This window comes from Anopheles marshallii, chromosome X (genome assembly GCF_943734725.1).
Source record: "Anopheles marshallii chromosome X, idAnoMarsDA_429_01, whole genome shotgun sequence".
In the NCBI taxonomy this organism is placed as follows: domain Eukaryota; kingdom Metazoa; phylum Arthropoda; class Insecta; order Diptera; family Culicidae; genus Anopheles; species Anopheles marshallii.
The window spans coordinates 13692284-13708820 of NC_071325.1; the positions used below are offsets into that span (position 1 = coordinate 13692284).

Consider the following 16537-nt stretch of genomic DNA (forward strand, 5'->3'; position numbering starts at 1 on the left):
CAAAAAATACATCAGCACCCTAGATTTTCAGTGCTTGCAGAGACTATACTCTCGTCAAACAAATAGCTAAATAACTTAATAAAACCTTTTGTGTCACACAGAAAATAATCTTGGTAAGCAAAAAAAAATTATTTTATCCAAAACTGCATCAACACTAACCAACCAACCAATACATGCTAGTCAATTTGTAAAACTAAAATATATATCAAACTGTACAAGGTAATCCCTTCTGTATTGTGGGCACATAAAAGTGATCCGATGGAATAAAAACACTGCAATGGGTAAGGCTTTCTTCGGCATCCGTAGGTATGCGGGAACGTGTGCAAACCAATTCCTTTCACCTACTCACAAAATATAGCAGCCGTTGCGTCGGTGCCGGTAGTACCGGTTCGAACGATACCGGAGGTTTCACAGCCGTCCAGCTGACTCAGATAGTCGATGGCTTCCTTAGTTTGCCGTTTGTGTGCAGTACTTTCTGCGTCCGCCTGGGTAGCAAAGAAATTGAAGAAGGAAAACCAGAGAGTTTGTTTTAGGTGAATAAGCTTCATTCGATTGTAGCCTGCCTATGCATTTACTTACGTTGGTCGTAAGGTTCAGGAACTCGTAGTACCGACTGAGTGCTGCGACCATACGCTTGAAGTTGTTGTTTTTCAAATGCATTCGGGCAATTTGTTCATAACCCTGTTCGCCCATTACGAGCTGACAGATTAGCATGCACACGTGACTGCCCATGTACGTGTGTTCCATGTGATGTTCTGCTTTTTGAATCACTACAAAAAAATCACAAATGAGAGTATAATATAAATTTAATTATAATATAATTTACAAAACAAAGCTTACGTTTTGTTTCCGCATCTTCTGCATCAACAGTACGCGCAGGAGTCTCCAATATAGCGTTCGTTTTTGCTTCCGCATGACTGGAATGGTCAAGGAATATAATAACGTATAAATGCAACCATCCTATATTTCGCTATCGCGTTAGTCTCACCTAGCCATCTCTTCCTGTTGTTCGAAATACTCGACTAGTGCTTTAATGCCACCACGATTCGTTTCGCTGTCCATGTAACACAGTACCTGCTGTCGGTTCTGTGGACTTGGTCGGGCAAGATGCAGCAGCAGCGTTAACGCCAGCAGATGCAGATCAAATACGAACCGCTGCGGAACATACTCGGAAATTCGGAGCAACAGATGCATCGTAATGTTAATCACGTCCGGTTGCTTTCCTACCAGATGGGCACCTTGTGCTACGCGTGGAACAAGAAACGAACAGGTTAGGAATCGAACATAACAAGAAATATTTCATACAGAGCTACTACTTACCTTCCTCGTTAAAAGCGTGCGTGAGTGTGATAAGCATGTGTAGCATCGGTTGGAGTAGCTCGCGCAACAGCACACCGATGCTTTCCTTTGGTGTTGCATCGTCCGTTGGATAGTGCATCAGATCCCGATCGACCTGCCGGTAGAGCCGTACCAGTATTTGTACTAGCAACCCGGACCGGTGCTCCAGCAGAAACCGTTGATTCTGGCAGTTGAACAAGCTGACATTGTTCAGCACACGCAGACAGCGCTCAATTTTGCGCAGTTTCGCCACATCCTGTTCCGTCCAGTCACTCGCCCTGCTCGGTACTTGCTCATAACATTCGGCCACCGTCTTAATCAGATGCTCGATGCCACCTAAATTACGTAGCTCATCCTTGAACCACTCACCGGCCCGCTGCGACGTCAACGAGAGCAGCGATTCCATTGCGAGTGAACCGGCCGTCACTCGGTCAGTGTCAATGTGTTTGCCCTTGCCGGCCCCCTTTATCTCCTCGCACAGTTCCTTCACCCGCTGGCGGTTCTTTTGCAGCTGCCCCTGCTGTTGCTGCTGCTGCTGAATTGTCCCGTCCAGCTTGTGGTCCGTGTCGAGCAGGTTCAGCATCAACTCGAGCGAATCCCGATCCAGATCCATGTTTAGCTTATCCTGCGAAAACACGTACATGATCGCGGCCGTACAGAGACCTAGGCTCGGATCTTGGTGGGCGTCGGACAGTGCGCGGAAAAAGCGCGTCACCACACCGTGCGCTCGTACGTGCATCTTGAACGCGGGCTTCATGCACTTGGTCGCTAACTGCAATGCGGACAGACATCGCGTTGAGATCGGATTGTCGGGATGTAGCGCGCTCAGTATGTAGTCAACATCATCATCCATCTCCTGAAATTCGCCAATCTCCTGCATTTGGTGCGAATTTTTCACGTTTCGCACGATCGTGTAGAATGGTTTGGCTTGACGCGATCTGCCCGCACCGTACTCATCATCGCCACCGTTTGCATCATCATCGAACGCGTTCGCCGCAGCACCATCGTACTCGTCAGCTGCACTGGTTTGCGCCCGACTATGATGGTGATAGTGTGCGGAACCGACCGCACCACTAACACCAACGCCAGCCCCTGCTGTACCTTGACCTGTTGAACCACCGGTCCCAGCAGAGTTACCACTAGGTGCAAACGTTTTTAACCTCTTGGATCGTGGTGGCATCGCTGTCGGCGTATCGTTGTCGAAAAAGTTCCCATCATAATCTAATTGATTACCGCCGGAAATACCACCCCCGCTAGCTGCACCCGTCAGTCCACCGTTACCACCGTCATGTTCATCACCTTCCATACCGTCTCCGCAGCCTCTGTCAGTCAAGCTTGTCGAGTCGCCCGTTGCTTTGCCACTGCCAACACCACCGCCACCTAAACCTGTCGCGTTGCCTCCAGCTCCCACTGCTGAAGATCCAACCAGACCGCTCGCAGTGTCTGCGTTGGCACCCACCACCCCAACACCGCTCAGTGCTGCCTGCTCGTCCATCATACCATTACCGTGGTCATTGTCCCATTTGTGTTTGTAGACGTGCCGCTTCTTCGTGTCCGTTGCCCCATCCGTTGAGCCAACCATAGGGCGGCTTTTGAAGATGGTACCCTTTTTCTGTAGTACCAGACGCATCGGTGGTGGTGGACCCGTTGTTGGTGGTGGTTGAGGTGGTACCACGGCACCAGCAGCCGAACTCACCTCCTGTGCTACTGGTGGGGTAATTGCAGAACTGCAGGATGTAACCATTCGCGGTTCTGTCATTAGATCACCATTTTGTCGTAATGAATGTGAAGGCAGTTCCTGCTGATCAACGGCACTACTGCTGTCAGTTTTCTCCCCGAACGGTGCAACCGTATCCGGCACCGTAGACGCTTCACCGAGATAGTCCGGTGGAACCACGTTCTTCTTGCGCCGGCTGTACTGACGTGTGACGCTTGGCTTATGCCCGACGGCACTTTCTAATGCGGTCGTATTCACAGCCGATGGTGTTTCCGTCGTTAAGCCAACAGTTTCCGGATGCAGCACACCTTCAACCGCTGCTGGTTGCTGATGCTGTTGTTGTGATTGTATCGGGTCGGATGGTTCCGTCATGATTTGCTCCTCGGTATCCTCTCGCATCGTAACCGGTTCCGGTTGCTTGCGTGTACGCTTCTCATTCACCGTACCGCGGACAACGTTATTGTTGTTATTATTGCTGACGGTAGCCGCTGCCCGATTGCGCCCGGTTCGACCAGTACGTAGCAGCAATTGCTTGGCGGGAGAAGATGGTGGCTCCTGCTGCTGTTCCTCCGGCAGGTTATTGCTGTGTTTCATTTTGTTTCGTGTCACGCGTGTACCGTGACCGACATTTTTGAGATTTAACTTCAATACTTCTACCCGTTCCGCGTTGCTCGGCTGTTGTTGTAGTAAATCTACTGGCGGCAGTGTCTCGGCTGCATACGGCGTTGAGGATGACGCTGTTGGGCAGGATGCAACGGAAAGAGATGATGCGACTGCTGCCGTACGGGCAGGTTGATGAGATGCCGCCACCTGCTGTTGCTGATTGTTATCCTGCGTATTCTCACTCTCCGAGTAAACGTCCGATGGTGGTGCCGCCGCCGTGGAGCTGTTTTGTGAAAGCTCTAGATCACTACCACAATCACTCGACCCGCGGCTGTGGATGATTTGACAGTCCTCACCAGGTGCCAGCGTATGCTTCGGTGTATTGTTATCGGACGATGCACTACCTAAGATTGAACTTTGCGAATCGAAATCATCACCACCGGACAGGGAGGAAAGTGTTCGGAAAACCTCGTATGTGTCTGTACCGGGCAGTGGAAAACTCGGACGTGTTAAAGTGGCTACTGCCACCTTTTCCTTCCCTACTACCGTAGAGGACGTTACGGATTGTGTTGTCACTGTAGCGTTGCCCTGCTGGTTCTGTTCTCCATCGGAAACATCAACCTTGCTCCGCTTGGACGATAAGTGCGAGGATCGGGCTTTTTCGCGTTCGATGGCACGCTTTTTGAAGTTGTACTTACTACTGCTCTTAGTAGCCTTGCCGGGTGTGCCAACGTTGCTGTTGGGTGTTGTTGAACCGGCCCCGCTGGTGGTACTGCTGATCAGCGGTTTACCACCGAGAGATATCTTTATCTTAAGTTCAGTTTTCGGCACTGGTACCGCCTGCTGCACATCGGCAAGCGTTGTTCCTTCGCCGGCCGGCGGAACGCTGTGCAGAAATGTTTCGGGCGGATGATTATACAGCTGCTGAGGAGCCTTCGGAAACTCCACCGAATTTTCCACTGTAGTAGTTGGTCCACGTTCTGCTAGCAGCGTTCGAGGCGGCAAATTTCCGTCAAAATCATCCTCATCATCTTCGGCTAGCTGGTCGGACTGCTGCTGTTGATTATAGTGCACGTTGCTCGTGGTCGTGGGTGGCGTACTGTTGTTTGTCGAAACCTCTTCACTATCGGTACTAATAAGCATCGATGTACCCTACGAAAGAGATGATAACACATATCAGTTATGAATAGCACCACACAGCATTGCGATTTATTGATGTCCGCTCGCCCAAGGCGCTTTTTCACCTGGGGTATAAGCAAAGAGCCCGCATCCTTCAGGGCAAAACAAAATCGGTGGCATGACGTTTCGCAACAACCACTAACTAGACGCGGTATACGTGCGTACGTGTGTAACTTTCCAGCTCTGCAGCATTAGTGCCGATATGGCGGAGAAATGCAGCCGTCTTCATCATTTCTATGTCGCCATTTTCCCTCTAATATGGGAAAGTGCCCAGAGTGGGTGCAACGAGTGAAACCCGTACTGCACACATAGTGAAGCAAGAAAATTTTCGGGAAACATCTGCTGCTTCTAACTTGTTTGTGCACACACTGCACACTCACACACCGCACAAACGGACGGATGAATGTAGGGAAAATAAGCAATCAGCAGCACCGAGTAGGTCATGTGTGCAATCAACTACGACATGACACATTTGTTCCACTTTACAAACAGACATCACACATCGAAGGAACTACAAATTTAGCAAAGAATGCACAAGTCACAAGAACTCCCTAAACTTTATAACTTACCAACTACCGAAACGAATAGCTGCTCTTCGCCATCTTTTCTTTGCTCAATAAGTGAGAACAAACACAAGACGTTGCAAAAGCGCGGGCAAAATGTTACAGGCACACACAGAGACAGTTCCGTGTATAGAAGGCACAAACAGTGAACATCACCTAGTAAAACGAAACCTTTTTTTTGCCCAAATGGCAATGAGAACGAGGTCTTTACTCACGGAACGAACAAATAAGAATACGCGCGGCCCGAAACAGATGAATGGAACGGTTACAGTTTTCAACACACACATACATACTCACACACCGTTCAACTGCACACCGGCATAGAACCCACACACACACAGCCGTGCCCGCTTCGATCGCTACTGCGAATCAGTAGCACGCACCAAACGAATGGAATCGACCGAAAGCTTGCCTATTGGTCTTAGCATCATACGTACACGTCTATTCGACTGCCTTTGAATACACATGTGGCAGTGTGTGTGAGTTAGATAGTATCACACGCTTTGTCGGCAAGGGTGAAATCGAGAAAATGCAGGGTTTGCAGTAAAATTATGCTATGACATACAGTACCACAAGGTTAAAGTGGGGCAGCTAAGAAGTGTACTATTTTTCTGCACTCAATCATCACTTTTATGATTGTTAAGAACAGGTTTACAAACTTTTTGTGCTTAAAAAGAGTATCAGTTCTGTTTGCTTGCACTCGGAAATGGTTTAGTTTGACGTTACTCTTACCCTGAACTCTCTAACTGAATATTAAGCAAGAAACGTAAAATCGTATAATTTTTTTTTGTTGAACATTTTTGCTTAACTTAAACTGTCAAAATATTGTTCAGCAAGCAAAGCAAAGCAGCAAGCATAAACAGTAAATAACTCCAGCGATGAAATTATCATTAGTTTATGACAATTTTTATGCAAAGAATAATTGATACATTATTAAAGTATAAAAATGTTTAAAGTTTGGCTTGATTGCAGCACGTAGACCACGTTTCAGTTTTGCTTATTGGACATTTGTGCCTGTAGACCGCCATAATAACATATAATCATTAATCGCGTACAGTGAATTCGATATTAATCCAATTGACAGAATTTACTATTACTGAAAATTGCTCTTTTATAATGTCTTTTAGATTGAAGGTGTCACCAATCAAAGAGGAATCTGTGTTTTCAAAATGCTTATCAAATGATTTTGATGTCTAATATGCATGAAATCAAAATATTTTACGAAGTGTATAATGGAAAGCTTATCTTGATTTGTATTATGTCAATAGATGTTTTACCGTATTTGATAGCCGTATTCTAGAGTAGCTTCATTCAGTTTTCAGCATTGATTGTTCTTATCGTTTGTTTGTACATTGCGATATTACTGAATGTGAGGTTATAACACACCAGTCAAACAGTATATCCAATGAAAAAGTAATGACATTGTAATAATACATAATAAAATTAATCCAGTATTTAACTGATAATTGAAGGTAGAAAAATGGTACAGTTTAAGGTGCCCAACGTAAAGTTGGGTTCTTAAAGTTTTGTTCTTGCGAAAGCAAATATTTATAATGGGTTAAAAACAATGTTAAAAATCAATATCAAATTCTGGTGTTTTGGTTTTTCATACGAATCTAGAGGCCCTACATAAATAAATCATTTTCATAATCGTGCCATCGCTAGCACAGAGAAAATTTAACTACAGGTTGTTAGAACAACAAACCCTGCAAAAATAAAATTTAGGCCGAGACAGCTGTACACGATTGATCTAATTGTCCGAAAAGAAAGTTGCCCTTGTAAGCAATGTCTATTAAATAAGTCTATCCACCAAATTGATAAAAACTACATTTAATTCATATTTAGATAAACGTACCTTGGATATACGCAGCAGAATAGGCCGATGCTCACTCGGCGATGGGAGCGGCGTGGTGACGGTGGTAGTCGTGCTCGGCTTAGCGGAGTATCGTCCCTCACCACCAGAATGGTATCCACCCGCCGGGGACGAAGATGAAGACACCGGTCTTTGTACCATAGGATGATAAGGTGCAGCAGTCGTCGGTACCACCGAGTGTTGATCGAGTGCACCGGCAAACGATGGATCTGTTGGCGGTGCCAGGATGCCGTACTCGGGCGTGCTAAAAGGCGGATTATGATGGTGATTGTTGGTTGTTCGAGAAACTACTGAACGCTCGTAGTCATTACTGTCCTCGTCCTCGTTATAGTTAACCACGCGGTTGCGTATGCGGGACGAGTTCCGTTTCGGTTGCCCCTGCTCAGACTCACCAGCTACCTGTTCCTTTTTCGCCTTTTTCGCTCGTTTTTCTTTCTTTTCCTTTTTCGGAGGTTTGTTGCCGGGCGTTTTCCTTGCACTCGCAAGTGGCGCATCGCAGTGTTCGAGGGTAGCAATGGTACCAGCGGCTGATTTCTTTTTCCGACCCGGTTTCTTTTCCTTCGTCAAGGGGATAGTATGCAACAGTTGCTGTTGTTGCATGGCGTAGGCCATACCGTCGCCAACATGCCCACCCGGAAAAAGGCCCACGTTTGCCGACTGTGGACCGGTGGGTGAAAACTGTGGCGTTGCTGCAGCCGCGGACAGTGGCTGGTAGAATTGTTGCTGCTGTGGAGGCGTCGTTGTCGTGATGTTTGGTTGATTCCATAGATCAGAGGTACCGGCAGGTGCGCCATATCCCCCAGAATTAGCCCCGTACGGTGAGTGTCCCAGATGCTCATTGGGAACCGTTGGTGGCAGTAGTGGTGGAGGTGGCGGAGGTATGATATTGCGGCTTTTAAAGAATTTGCGCGGTCGAACCGATTCCGTGTTGTTCGAACCGAGCAGATTCACAACGCTATCCGGCGAGTCGCCGGTGCCGAGTTCCAGCCCGGTTGCATCCTTCAAATCAACATTGTTGTATTCCGCAACTACAGATAAAGAGAATATGAAAGAAATTAGCAAACGAATACTGATGCAGTTTAAATGCCTACATCGCCCCCGTATAACAAATACAGATATTGTCACTATAATTATTGCTAATATCTTACATTTACACGTTTTACTTAAATATGTTGCAAACCATTTTTGTTTTCAACGTCCTTGTTTCAGACGTTACACTCGACTGTGACTGTGGTGTTAACTGTGTCTTTTTCCAAAACTATCTATGGTTTTCTCCAGCTGGTATTTGTCTAATTCTCTTCGTCTGTCGTCAAATAAGTGGTAGATTATGTCCTTTTGTCGATCGAAAAGTTCCTTACTTTATAATTGTAGCCGTTAAAGTTATAGTTGGCCAGAGATCTGGGTGTTACATTTAACTAAAGACTTACTTTTACCAATGGAAATAATGATGTATCGTTGCGAGCCAACTGTGTTTTCAGTGTGCTGCGCCGTTTTTTATCAGTTACGAGTTTTATCGTTACGATCCTAGATACTGGCACTGTAATGCTTTTCCAATTACTAATATCTTACATTTCCACGGTTTATTCGAATATGATTAAACAAATATTAATATCATGTATTCAATGTTCTTCTTACAGTCGCATTCTTTTGCTATGAGGATGATTTATAGATCTGTCTTATGCTGTGTCTCTTGTGTCTTTCTCCAGAACTATCTTCATGTTTTCTCTTCAGAATTCGGTCGGAGTCGGTCTAATTCTCTTCTTCTATCACCAAATAAGTGTCAGAAAATGTGAAAATGTTTATACTGTTGGTTGAATTGAACTCGAGACTCACATTCTTCCTTCAAATAGAAGTTTTGGGCTCGAGCCTGCAGAATTCCCAGATTTTTGTACCGCTAAGCAAGCGTATTAATAGGTTACTATGAAAAATTCGATAATTGTATCTAAAAGCTTAAATAGCTGGCGTAGGGAACCATCCTTGCCTGTTGATCGATTTTGCGTTAATTTATTTAGTACTCAAAACGTTAATATATGATACAACTAATTGAAAAATAAATGCTAGAATTCCAGTATTAAATATAAACAATGCATACACCTACCATAACTTCGACTGCGTATGGAGGTAAAGCTCGTGATGCCCCATCGGCCGACTAGACCAGCGGAACGACGCGGTGCAGGACAGTTCTCTTTCCGGCGTTCCTTCAACAGAGAGTCGAGGGGTACAACAACACCCTGGGATTTATTCCACTTTGACATGGCAGTGGAAATAGATGTCGCGAGCTAGCGCGTCCTGTTCGATTCACGTAGTGTCTATACGTATTGTAGCTCGCGTCAAACACTTCTTTCTTTTCCTTGATGGGGTTACCGCAGGTACTAGCCCTCGACGTAACTCCTATATACCATTACAGTTTGTAAACACAGCGTACCTGGCGCGTTGTCTTTTTGCTTGTCCGACAGTGTCGAGATACTTTTGCATGGTTTCTAGAAGTACACCCTTTCCAACACGCGCTATCGTACCACACACTGCACGTGATTCATTACGAATTAAGAGTTTGTGAATTTACAACTTTCCACTGTGTTTGTTTCATCTGGCTGATGTTCGCTTTTCTCACAGCAAACCTAAAACGAAAGGGAAAACAGAATAATATTAGGAAAAACATGTCACGTGCATTACCAATACGCCGGTATAATTCACAAATGGTTCCACAATTCATTGGTATTCCTCTACAGATCCAAACGTTTCGTTTACAATCCCTAACTCCCCACATATCGGAGTCTGATTGATGAATGAATACTTTTTTTACGGTTGATAGTTTCAGTTTGACGGTAGGCGAAGATCTAAACGATTGATTGTGTACGGATACCAGAGGCTTTTGATTGCAGATCAATGATGATGGGGAGCATATATCTTCACATCTTGGACATCAACACATTGCTGCAGATTTAGTTTGCATTTCAGTTTCTTCATTGTTTTCGGTGGTGAAATGTTTTATTTTAAAACTAGCAGAAAGAATGCACTATAATTTTGCCGCCGTCCAATAATTAACACCAATAAACGCACCAAGAACACTCACATATGCCATTCGGCGAGCCGCATATTTCTTAATCTAGCGGTTTTTACACAGGGTGGATTTTCTTTCAATTTCTTTCTTAATGGGCTGTTGGTGGCATGATATCGAGGGGGAGTGTCGCACACAAACATCGGTCAGTACATAAATATATCCAAGAAAGTGGAGTTTACTGATGCTACCTAGCGTCTCGCCGAGCAAACTGGCTGTCAAAAGTCGCACGCTTCAAACAAAAAACACGCACACACCGGAACACGGGAGACGTTTGAGACGTTTTTTTGAGTAAAACTTCAACGTTGTGTTTTCCTCCAACGTTTCTACCTTTTGCACCTTCATAAATCCATCTTCGAACCCGCAACATCATCGTTAAACTATGCAAGTAACCAGACACATACACAAAAAAGACTATCAGAAATGCTGCATTTTGTCGGAACGAAGAACGATGAAGAAGAACGATCTAGGGTTTCTCTCTCTCTCTCTCTCGCGCTCTCATTCGTTCAAATGAAATACATGTTATCCATGTAAGTAAAATGGAATTTAATCGAAATTTTCTTGCAGTGGATTAAAGTGCGTGTGTACCTGTGTGTTACATTTCATAATGTTCTTAATGATCATCTTTTTGTGAAAATAAATTAATTAAAATAGAAAAAAAACCCGGCAGAGAAGCTTGAGGCTGCAACACACGCGCAACAAACGTAGTTTTGTTGTCTCTTTTTTACCATGGTAGGCTAACCGGAACCCGGTTCGAAAGAAATTGAAACTGGTTTGTATGAGTGTCGCCTGAAGGCTTGATGCGAATGTGAGGAGGAGGGGGAGAAGGGAGAAAAAAAAGGAGGTGACCATCTTCATACTAAGAACCGGAAAAGAATGCTAAGATGTTCCAGGGGTTGTGTTACCGTTGGTTGACACAACAAACAAATGGAAAGTTCGTGTACAGTTCCAAAAAAACTAATGCTGGTAAACCCTGTAAGGATGGTTTCGGTTCCAAAGAAAAAGGAAGAAAAAGATCAAATGCACTCAGTTTACATACACATACCCATGGCAGGGCGCATTCCTGCTTGCATACAGCAATAAAATAAGTTGATACGCACACGATGTATGCGTAAAGGAGGAGTCGGGATGAATGGGGCGGGGGAGTGATCACCGCGGAAAAGAAAAACAAAAATAACAGTACGAAACCAAACACTGAAAATGGCCGCGAAACTGGACCGGAACAGGCACGTATTTTTGACCTCCCTGGGAAAGTGCTCAACCATATTACTATCCCCGATATCATAATCAAAATGCACAAGAAAACTATTCACACTCCTACATAATGAAGTGTCTTTTCTCTTTCTTTGGACGGTCCCAAACACCAAAACTCGCACCAACACACCATCGCTTTTGCTAGGGAGAAAATGTCAGACGATATATAAACAACGTCGGTGGGAGCGATTAAATAAGGTTAGGGTTTTCATTAAAGAAAATGTGTGGAAAACTCGAGATTTTTAGAGCTCGTTGATTAGCGTAACTCATTTTTTTAAGAAGAAGCATCGACAACACCAGGTTGTTGGGATTGTTGGGAGGGTGGGGAGTGGGGTTGATAGGCTTCTAAATTTACCTTTTTTCTCCTTTCAAACCCCTGCCTCTTCCACTGCCCATCCGCAGTGCCGGACGTTTGCTGATGATGTGAGAGGCTGGAACGGGTTTTCCCGGGGTGGGTGGGCCACGGGACGCCAATGTTGGAGAACAAAAAAAGCGAAGGTGTAATTTCAACCCGCTGCGATGGATGGCGAAAATTCACTCACTTCACTCACTCGTCACCCATTTCGAGGCCCTAATTTTCCGTGGCCAATATAATCGGATGGAGGATACAAATTAAAACCACGCGGAAACAGAACTAAATCACTATTCGATTCTGATTGCCTGGCGCACACATATTCGCGATCCGTGTCTCGTGAACGCGCTTTCGTCCGGGGCGACGTTTGCGTTTTTGCGTTTGGCGATGCGTGCGTGCGGAGAGAACAAAAACATTGACCAACCACGGTACAGGCTGTGTACGCAGAGACCAGAAAGGTTGGTGTGTGTGTGGTCGTACAAGAGTCGTATTCACACACGGGGTTGCAATACAAGCGAGATCACACGGCAAACCTCTTTCTGGCTCTGTCTCTCATGTCGGAGGCTGTCAACGAGACGGTGAGAGTGCGTGTGCGATCGCATTGGTAGATGCGTTTTTCTCTTCATCTTCTTCTCACGACTTTATTTTTTATCCTTTTTTGCTTGTTCTTATTATTGCCTGCACGTTTGCGTGAATGACCACACGTATACAAGTATAGACTATGGGCGAGGGAGATAGTATCATGAGTGTGTGATTGAATTAGTTTTCCAGAAATGTAGATTTGCCAATAAAAATACCTCAACAATACATCTAAAATTATGTACAAACGATGCTATTTCAGCAATCAAGCATTTGTTCTCGTAAGTGGTGCAATTTAATTTATATATAAATTTTGGCTGCTCTCTTGTTCTTGCTCCTGATGCTGATTGATGTGTGAGAGAGAGAATTGAAATTCCACACACACACAACCAACAGGCGCACGCCTACATAGAAACAGTCGTCTTGAAGAGCCACACACTACCTTCAGCTGGATGTAACTAACGACATTGGGCAAAAATTGAATGAAAAAGTGAACATAATGAAAAGAAATGTTTCTTTTCTTTCTTTCTTTTTTCTTTTTTTTCAGTGGTTGTAGGTTTTAACACAAAATAGGCATAAAGGAGAATTAGTTAAAAAAGTGTGTTCAAAGAGATCTATTTTGTTTAGATGCATTTCACTCATGACAGTTTGAGGTTATTTCTTTTCCAACACCCTGTGACTAGCGCTATCAAAACAAACGTCCTCAGCGATGTCAAACATACGGCTCGACGAAGAATTTTGATAACTTTGATAATTTTCTAGTTAAAATTGGAAGTGGAAAACTTTACATCGGGAGAAATATTTTCTCACTCGCTTTTCACGCGCTCCTCAACGGTACAACAACATCAAATGATCTAGGCCTGCCGTTTCTGGCATTCTTTGACTTAATTTACCCATAGTCTAGCTATTCCATAGGCCATAGTCTATCCAGTCCTACGTACGGGGGATTGGTCCGGATCAGATTTTGTCCCGGTCCTGCTGTGTGAAGCCTAGCGCCGCTACCAAATGATTTTTAGTACCGTATAGTAATATCGATGAGTTTTATCATAAATATTTCAAAATTAGTTAACCGTTAGTAAATAGTAATCATTACCCATTACTATTTACTAACGGTTATCTAATTTTGAAATATTTATGATATGGATTTATTTATTATGAAAAATCATTCTGATTAGGTATCCTCATAGAATAACGTCTGGTGTGGTCAAATCTGCTTAACTGGCAGTTGGCAGGTCTCTGGTTGGTTTTATTTTCTGGTACGATTCTGGTTCTGGTACGATAGCATATCCAGGGTAAAACATAGCGATGAAATGAGCTCCCGGCCAAACTTACCGATAATTTCGGTGTAATAACTATGACCAACGTTACAAGCTATCTTCTCTCAGTAAATCCAAATTTTGGCATACGCTGATCACATAGACATAATTGATTTACGGATCTCCTACGTAGCGGATGCATACCCAAGAGTTGAGCAGGTGGTGGAAAACCTCGGGTTGGAGATTGACGAGATAAAAACTAAATGGATGGTGCCACCACCAGCGGGCTTGCTAAAAATCCTAACTTTCTCAGAGGTGACGAAGAGATAGTTGATAGGTATACAGAATCTATGAAGTCGTTCAAAAATTTCACCTATCTATCAGTGTCAGAACATTGATGTTGAGATATGCGCTAGGCTCGTTCTTCATACAGTCTTAGGAAAGGTACTCTATTCTACTCTACTCTACTCTAAACCTTTAGCTACAACAGAGGCTATATTCAATTTAAATAGTTCCGGTACTAACATACGCCTCTGAGACATGGGTTCTGTCCGAATTTGATCAACATTTTTTAGCCGCATTCGAGAAGAATATACTCATATATATATATATATATACAAGATTTTTGGCCCCATATGTGTAGAAGGACAAAGGAGAAGCCGCGAAAATGACGCTGCTACCTTGAAATAAACTGAACCTTGAACCCATTGTGAACTTATATTAGAGTTATGAAGTTAATGCGCCCTTCAGAAAGGCAGGGATATTAACAACAGTGTTTTTTTTTTTAAGACTTATGCATAGCAGGCCAAGACTTCGAAGCCTGATGTTAAGAATTAAGTCATTTTTGGAAGCATCGCATAGCATCTGAATCATCACTTCAGCCCGAGATTCAAAAAAGGGTTTGACATCTCTGCTTTCCATCGTGGAAAACGGCTTGTTTGTCGATCGCCTTACTAGAAATGGAACTTAAAAAGGATTTATATCCTAGTAAGTTATTATAACAAACTTCATAACGATTCATTTTAATTTTAATAACTTCTCAAAAATATGAAATTGAGGAATGAAAATTCAGAACAGACACATACGCGTTCCCTTGCTGGTGTACGTTTATGCTATTGTTTTGGGTGGATTACAATACACGGCCGCGTTTAGGTGGAACTTACATTGCGCGGGTGTTGTGTTGCGTACACAATGAAGCGGAATCGAACCATGGCGTATAGACGAAACCGGTATTAGGAAGCTGTAATGTAAATATCATAATACTGCGTCGCACGTAATTCGTTTGGACAAGAAACGTTCACCACACAACGCGATGCGACTTCGAATTTCATAATATTCGTAAGCACCGTAGAGGGTGGTTGTGATTCCACAAGAGAACAAGCGAAAGCAACCGGAAATGGCAGCTGAAGCAACAACGGCGACAACAGCATTCGACAAAGCAGGCAGTAGTAGTGATTCGTCCCTGTCTACAAAGGATAAAAGGTAAACCATGCGGCCGGAAATCGGGTACTTGCAATTGCCATTCATCGATGATAAGAAAAGTAGCTTTTTAAGTCATCATTTATGCATGCTAATTTGCTTTGTTTCTTTTTGTTTACCTCATTAAAGTTGGTGTAACTGGTGGACGGGCACATCCTTCGATATGTTACGTGCGTTGGAAAAACGTATCCTTTCATGTAAGTACGACGAATTGCTTGTAAATTGTAGATGATGCAACTAACTTCAAACACTTCCGAACGTTCCAGATCTCAAAACGCCGTACCGTGGGAGCTTCGTTGACGTAGGACATTGTGTTGGTGAAGCAGATAAAGTATGGACGCTTTCGCTGAACACAGAATCCCCGAATGTGCCGCTAGTGCTGGTGCATGGACTTGGTGCCGGCGTTGCCCTTTGGGTGCTGAATCTAGACGCACTTGCCAAGGATCGACCAGTGTATGCGATCGATGTGCTAGGGTTCGGTCGCAGTTCCCGGCCACGTTTTTCGTCCGATCCGATGGTGGTGGAGAAACAGCTGGTTAAATCTATAGAAGAATGGAGACGTGAGATGAACTTGAAGGAAATTATACTACTTGGCCACTCGATGGGTGGCTTTATTGCAGCCAGCTACGCACTCTCCTATCCGGACCGGTTGCGTCATCTCATACTGGCGGATCCGTGGGGTGTGCCGGAGAAGCCAAAAGATTTCGAAAACAACGTACGCATTCGTTTCTGGTTGAAACCAATCTTTGCCGTCTCGAAGATGCTGAATCCACTCTGGCCGATACGTTTCGCTGGACCGTACGGACCGTCGCTGGTGAACCGCTTCCGGCAGGATATTGTGATGAAGTTCTCGCCCATCATTTCAGACGGAATGGATATATCAAACTACATCCATCAATGCAACTCTCAGAACCCGACGTGAGTAATTCAAACTACCTACTAGCTGGCAAATGCGTCCACACTTAATTTTGCTCGAACTCCACAGTGGTGAAGGTGCGTTCCATACGATGATGCAAGATTTTGCTTGGGCAAAAAATCCGATGCTCAATCGAATTGGTGAGATAAAAAGTACCGTACCGATCACCGTGCTGTACGGTTCCAAGTCCTGGCTGCTGAACACCAGCCCACCCGATATCGTAAAGCAGCTAGAGGAGAACAGTTCGGTGAATGTAAAAATTATCGAAGGATCCGGCCATCACATATACGCCGATGATGCGGACGCCTTCAATCAAATGGTCAATGAAGCCTGCCGCGCAGCGGACAAAGTGCAGAAGGCGGAAGAATAA

The 16537-nt window shown here is 44.4% G+C and overlaps 2 protein-coding genes across 3 annotated transcripts; one reads left to right on the forward strand and one right to left on the reverse strand.

The window, feature by feature from the left end:
* Window positions 1-341: 341 nt before the first annotated feature.
* On the reverse strand, window positions 342-9528 carry LOC128719928 (protein wings apart-like). The gene is made up of 7 exons (XM_053813574.1): window positions 9372-9528; window positions 7256-8301; window positions 1321-4810; window positions 989-1244; window positions 841-917; window positions 580-770; window positions 342-485 (listed from the first exon to the last, which is right to left on the reverse strand). The coding sequence occupies exons 1-7, from the start codon at window positions 9526-9528 to the stop codon at window positions 342-344; spliced, it is 5361 nt and encodes a 1786-aa protein (XP_053669549.1).
* Window positions 9529-15168: 5640 nt separating this feature from the next.
* Window positions 15169-16537, forward strand: LOC128718190 ((Lyso)-N-acylphosphatidylethanolamine lipase). 2 transcript variants are annotated; one of them, XM_053811863.1, is made up of 4 exons: window positions 15169-15263; window positions 15327-15448; window positions 15518-16169; window positions 16237-16537. In XM_053811863.1, exons 2-4 carry the CDS (start codon window positions 15415-15417, stop codon window positions 16535-16537), a joined length of 987 nt encoding a protein of 328 aa, XP_053667838.1. In that variant the 5' UTR covers window positions 15169-15263; window positions 15327-15414. The 2 variants fall into 2 exon arrangements, with proteins under 2 accessions (XP_053667838.1, XP_053667842.1); XM_053811867.1 differs by having other exon boundaries at window positions 15169-15254; window positions 15381-15448.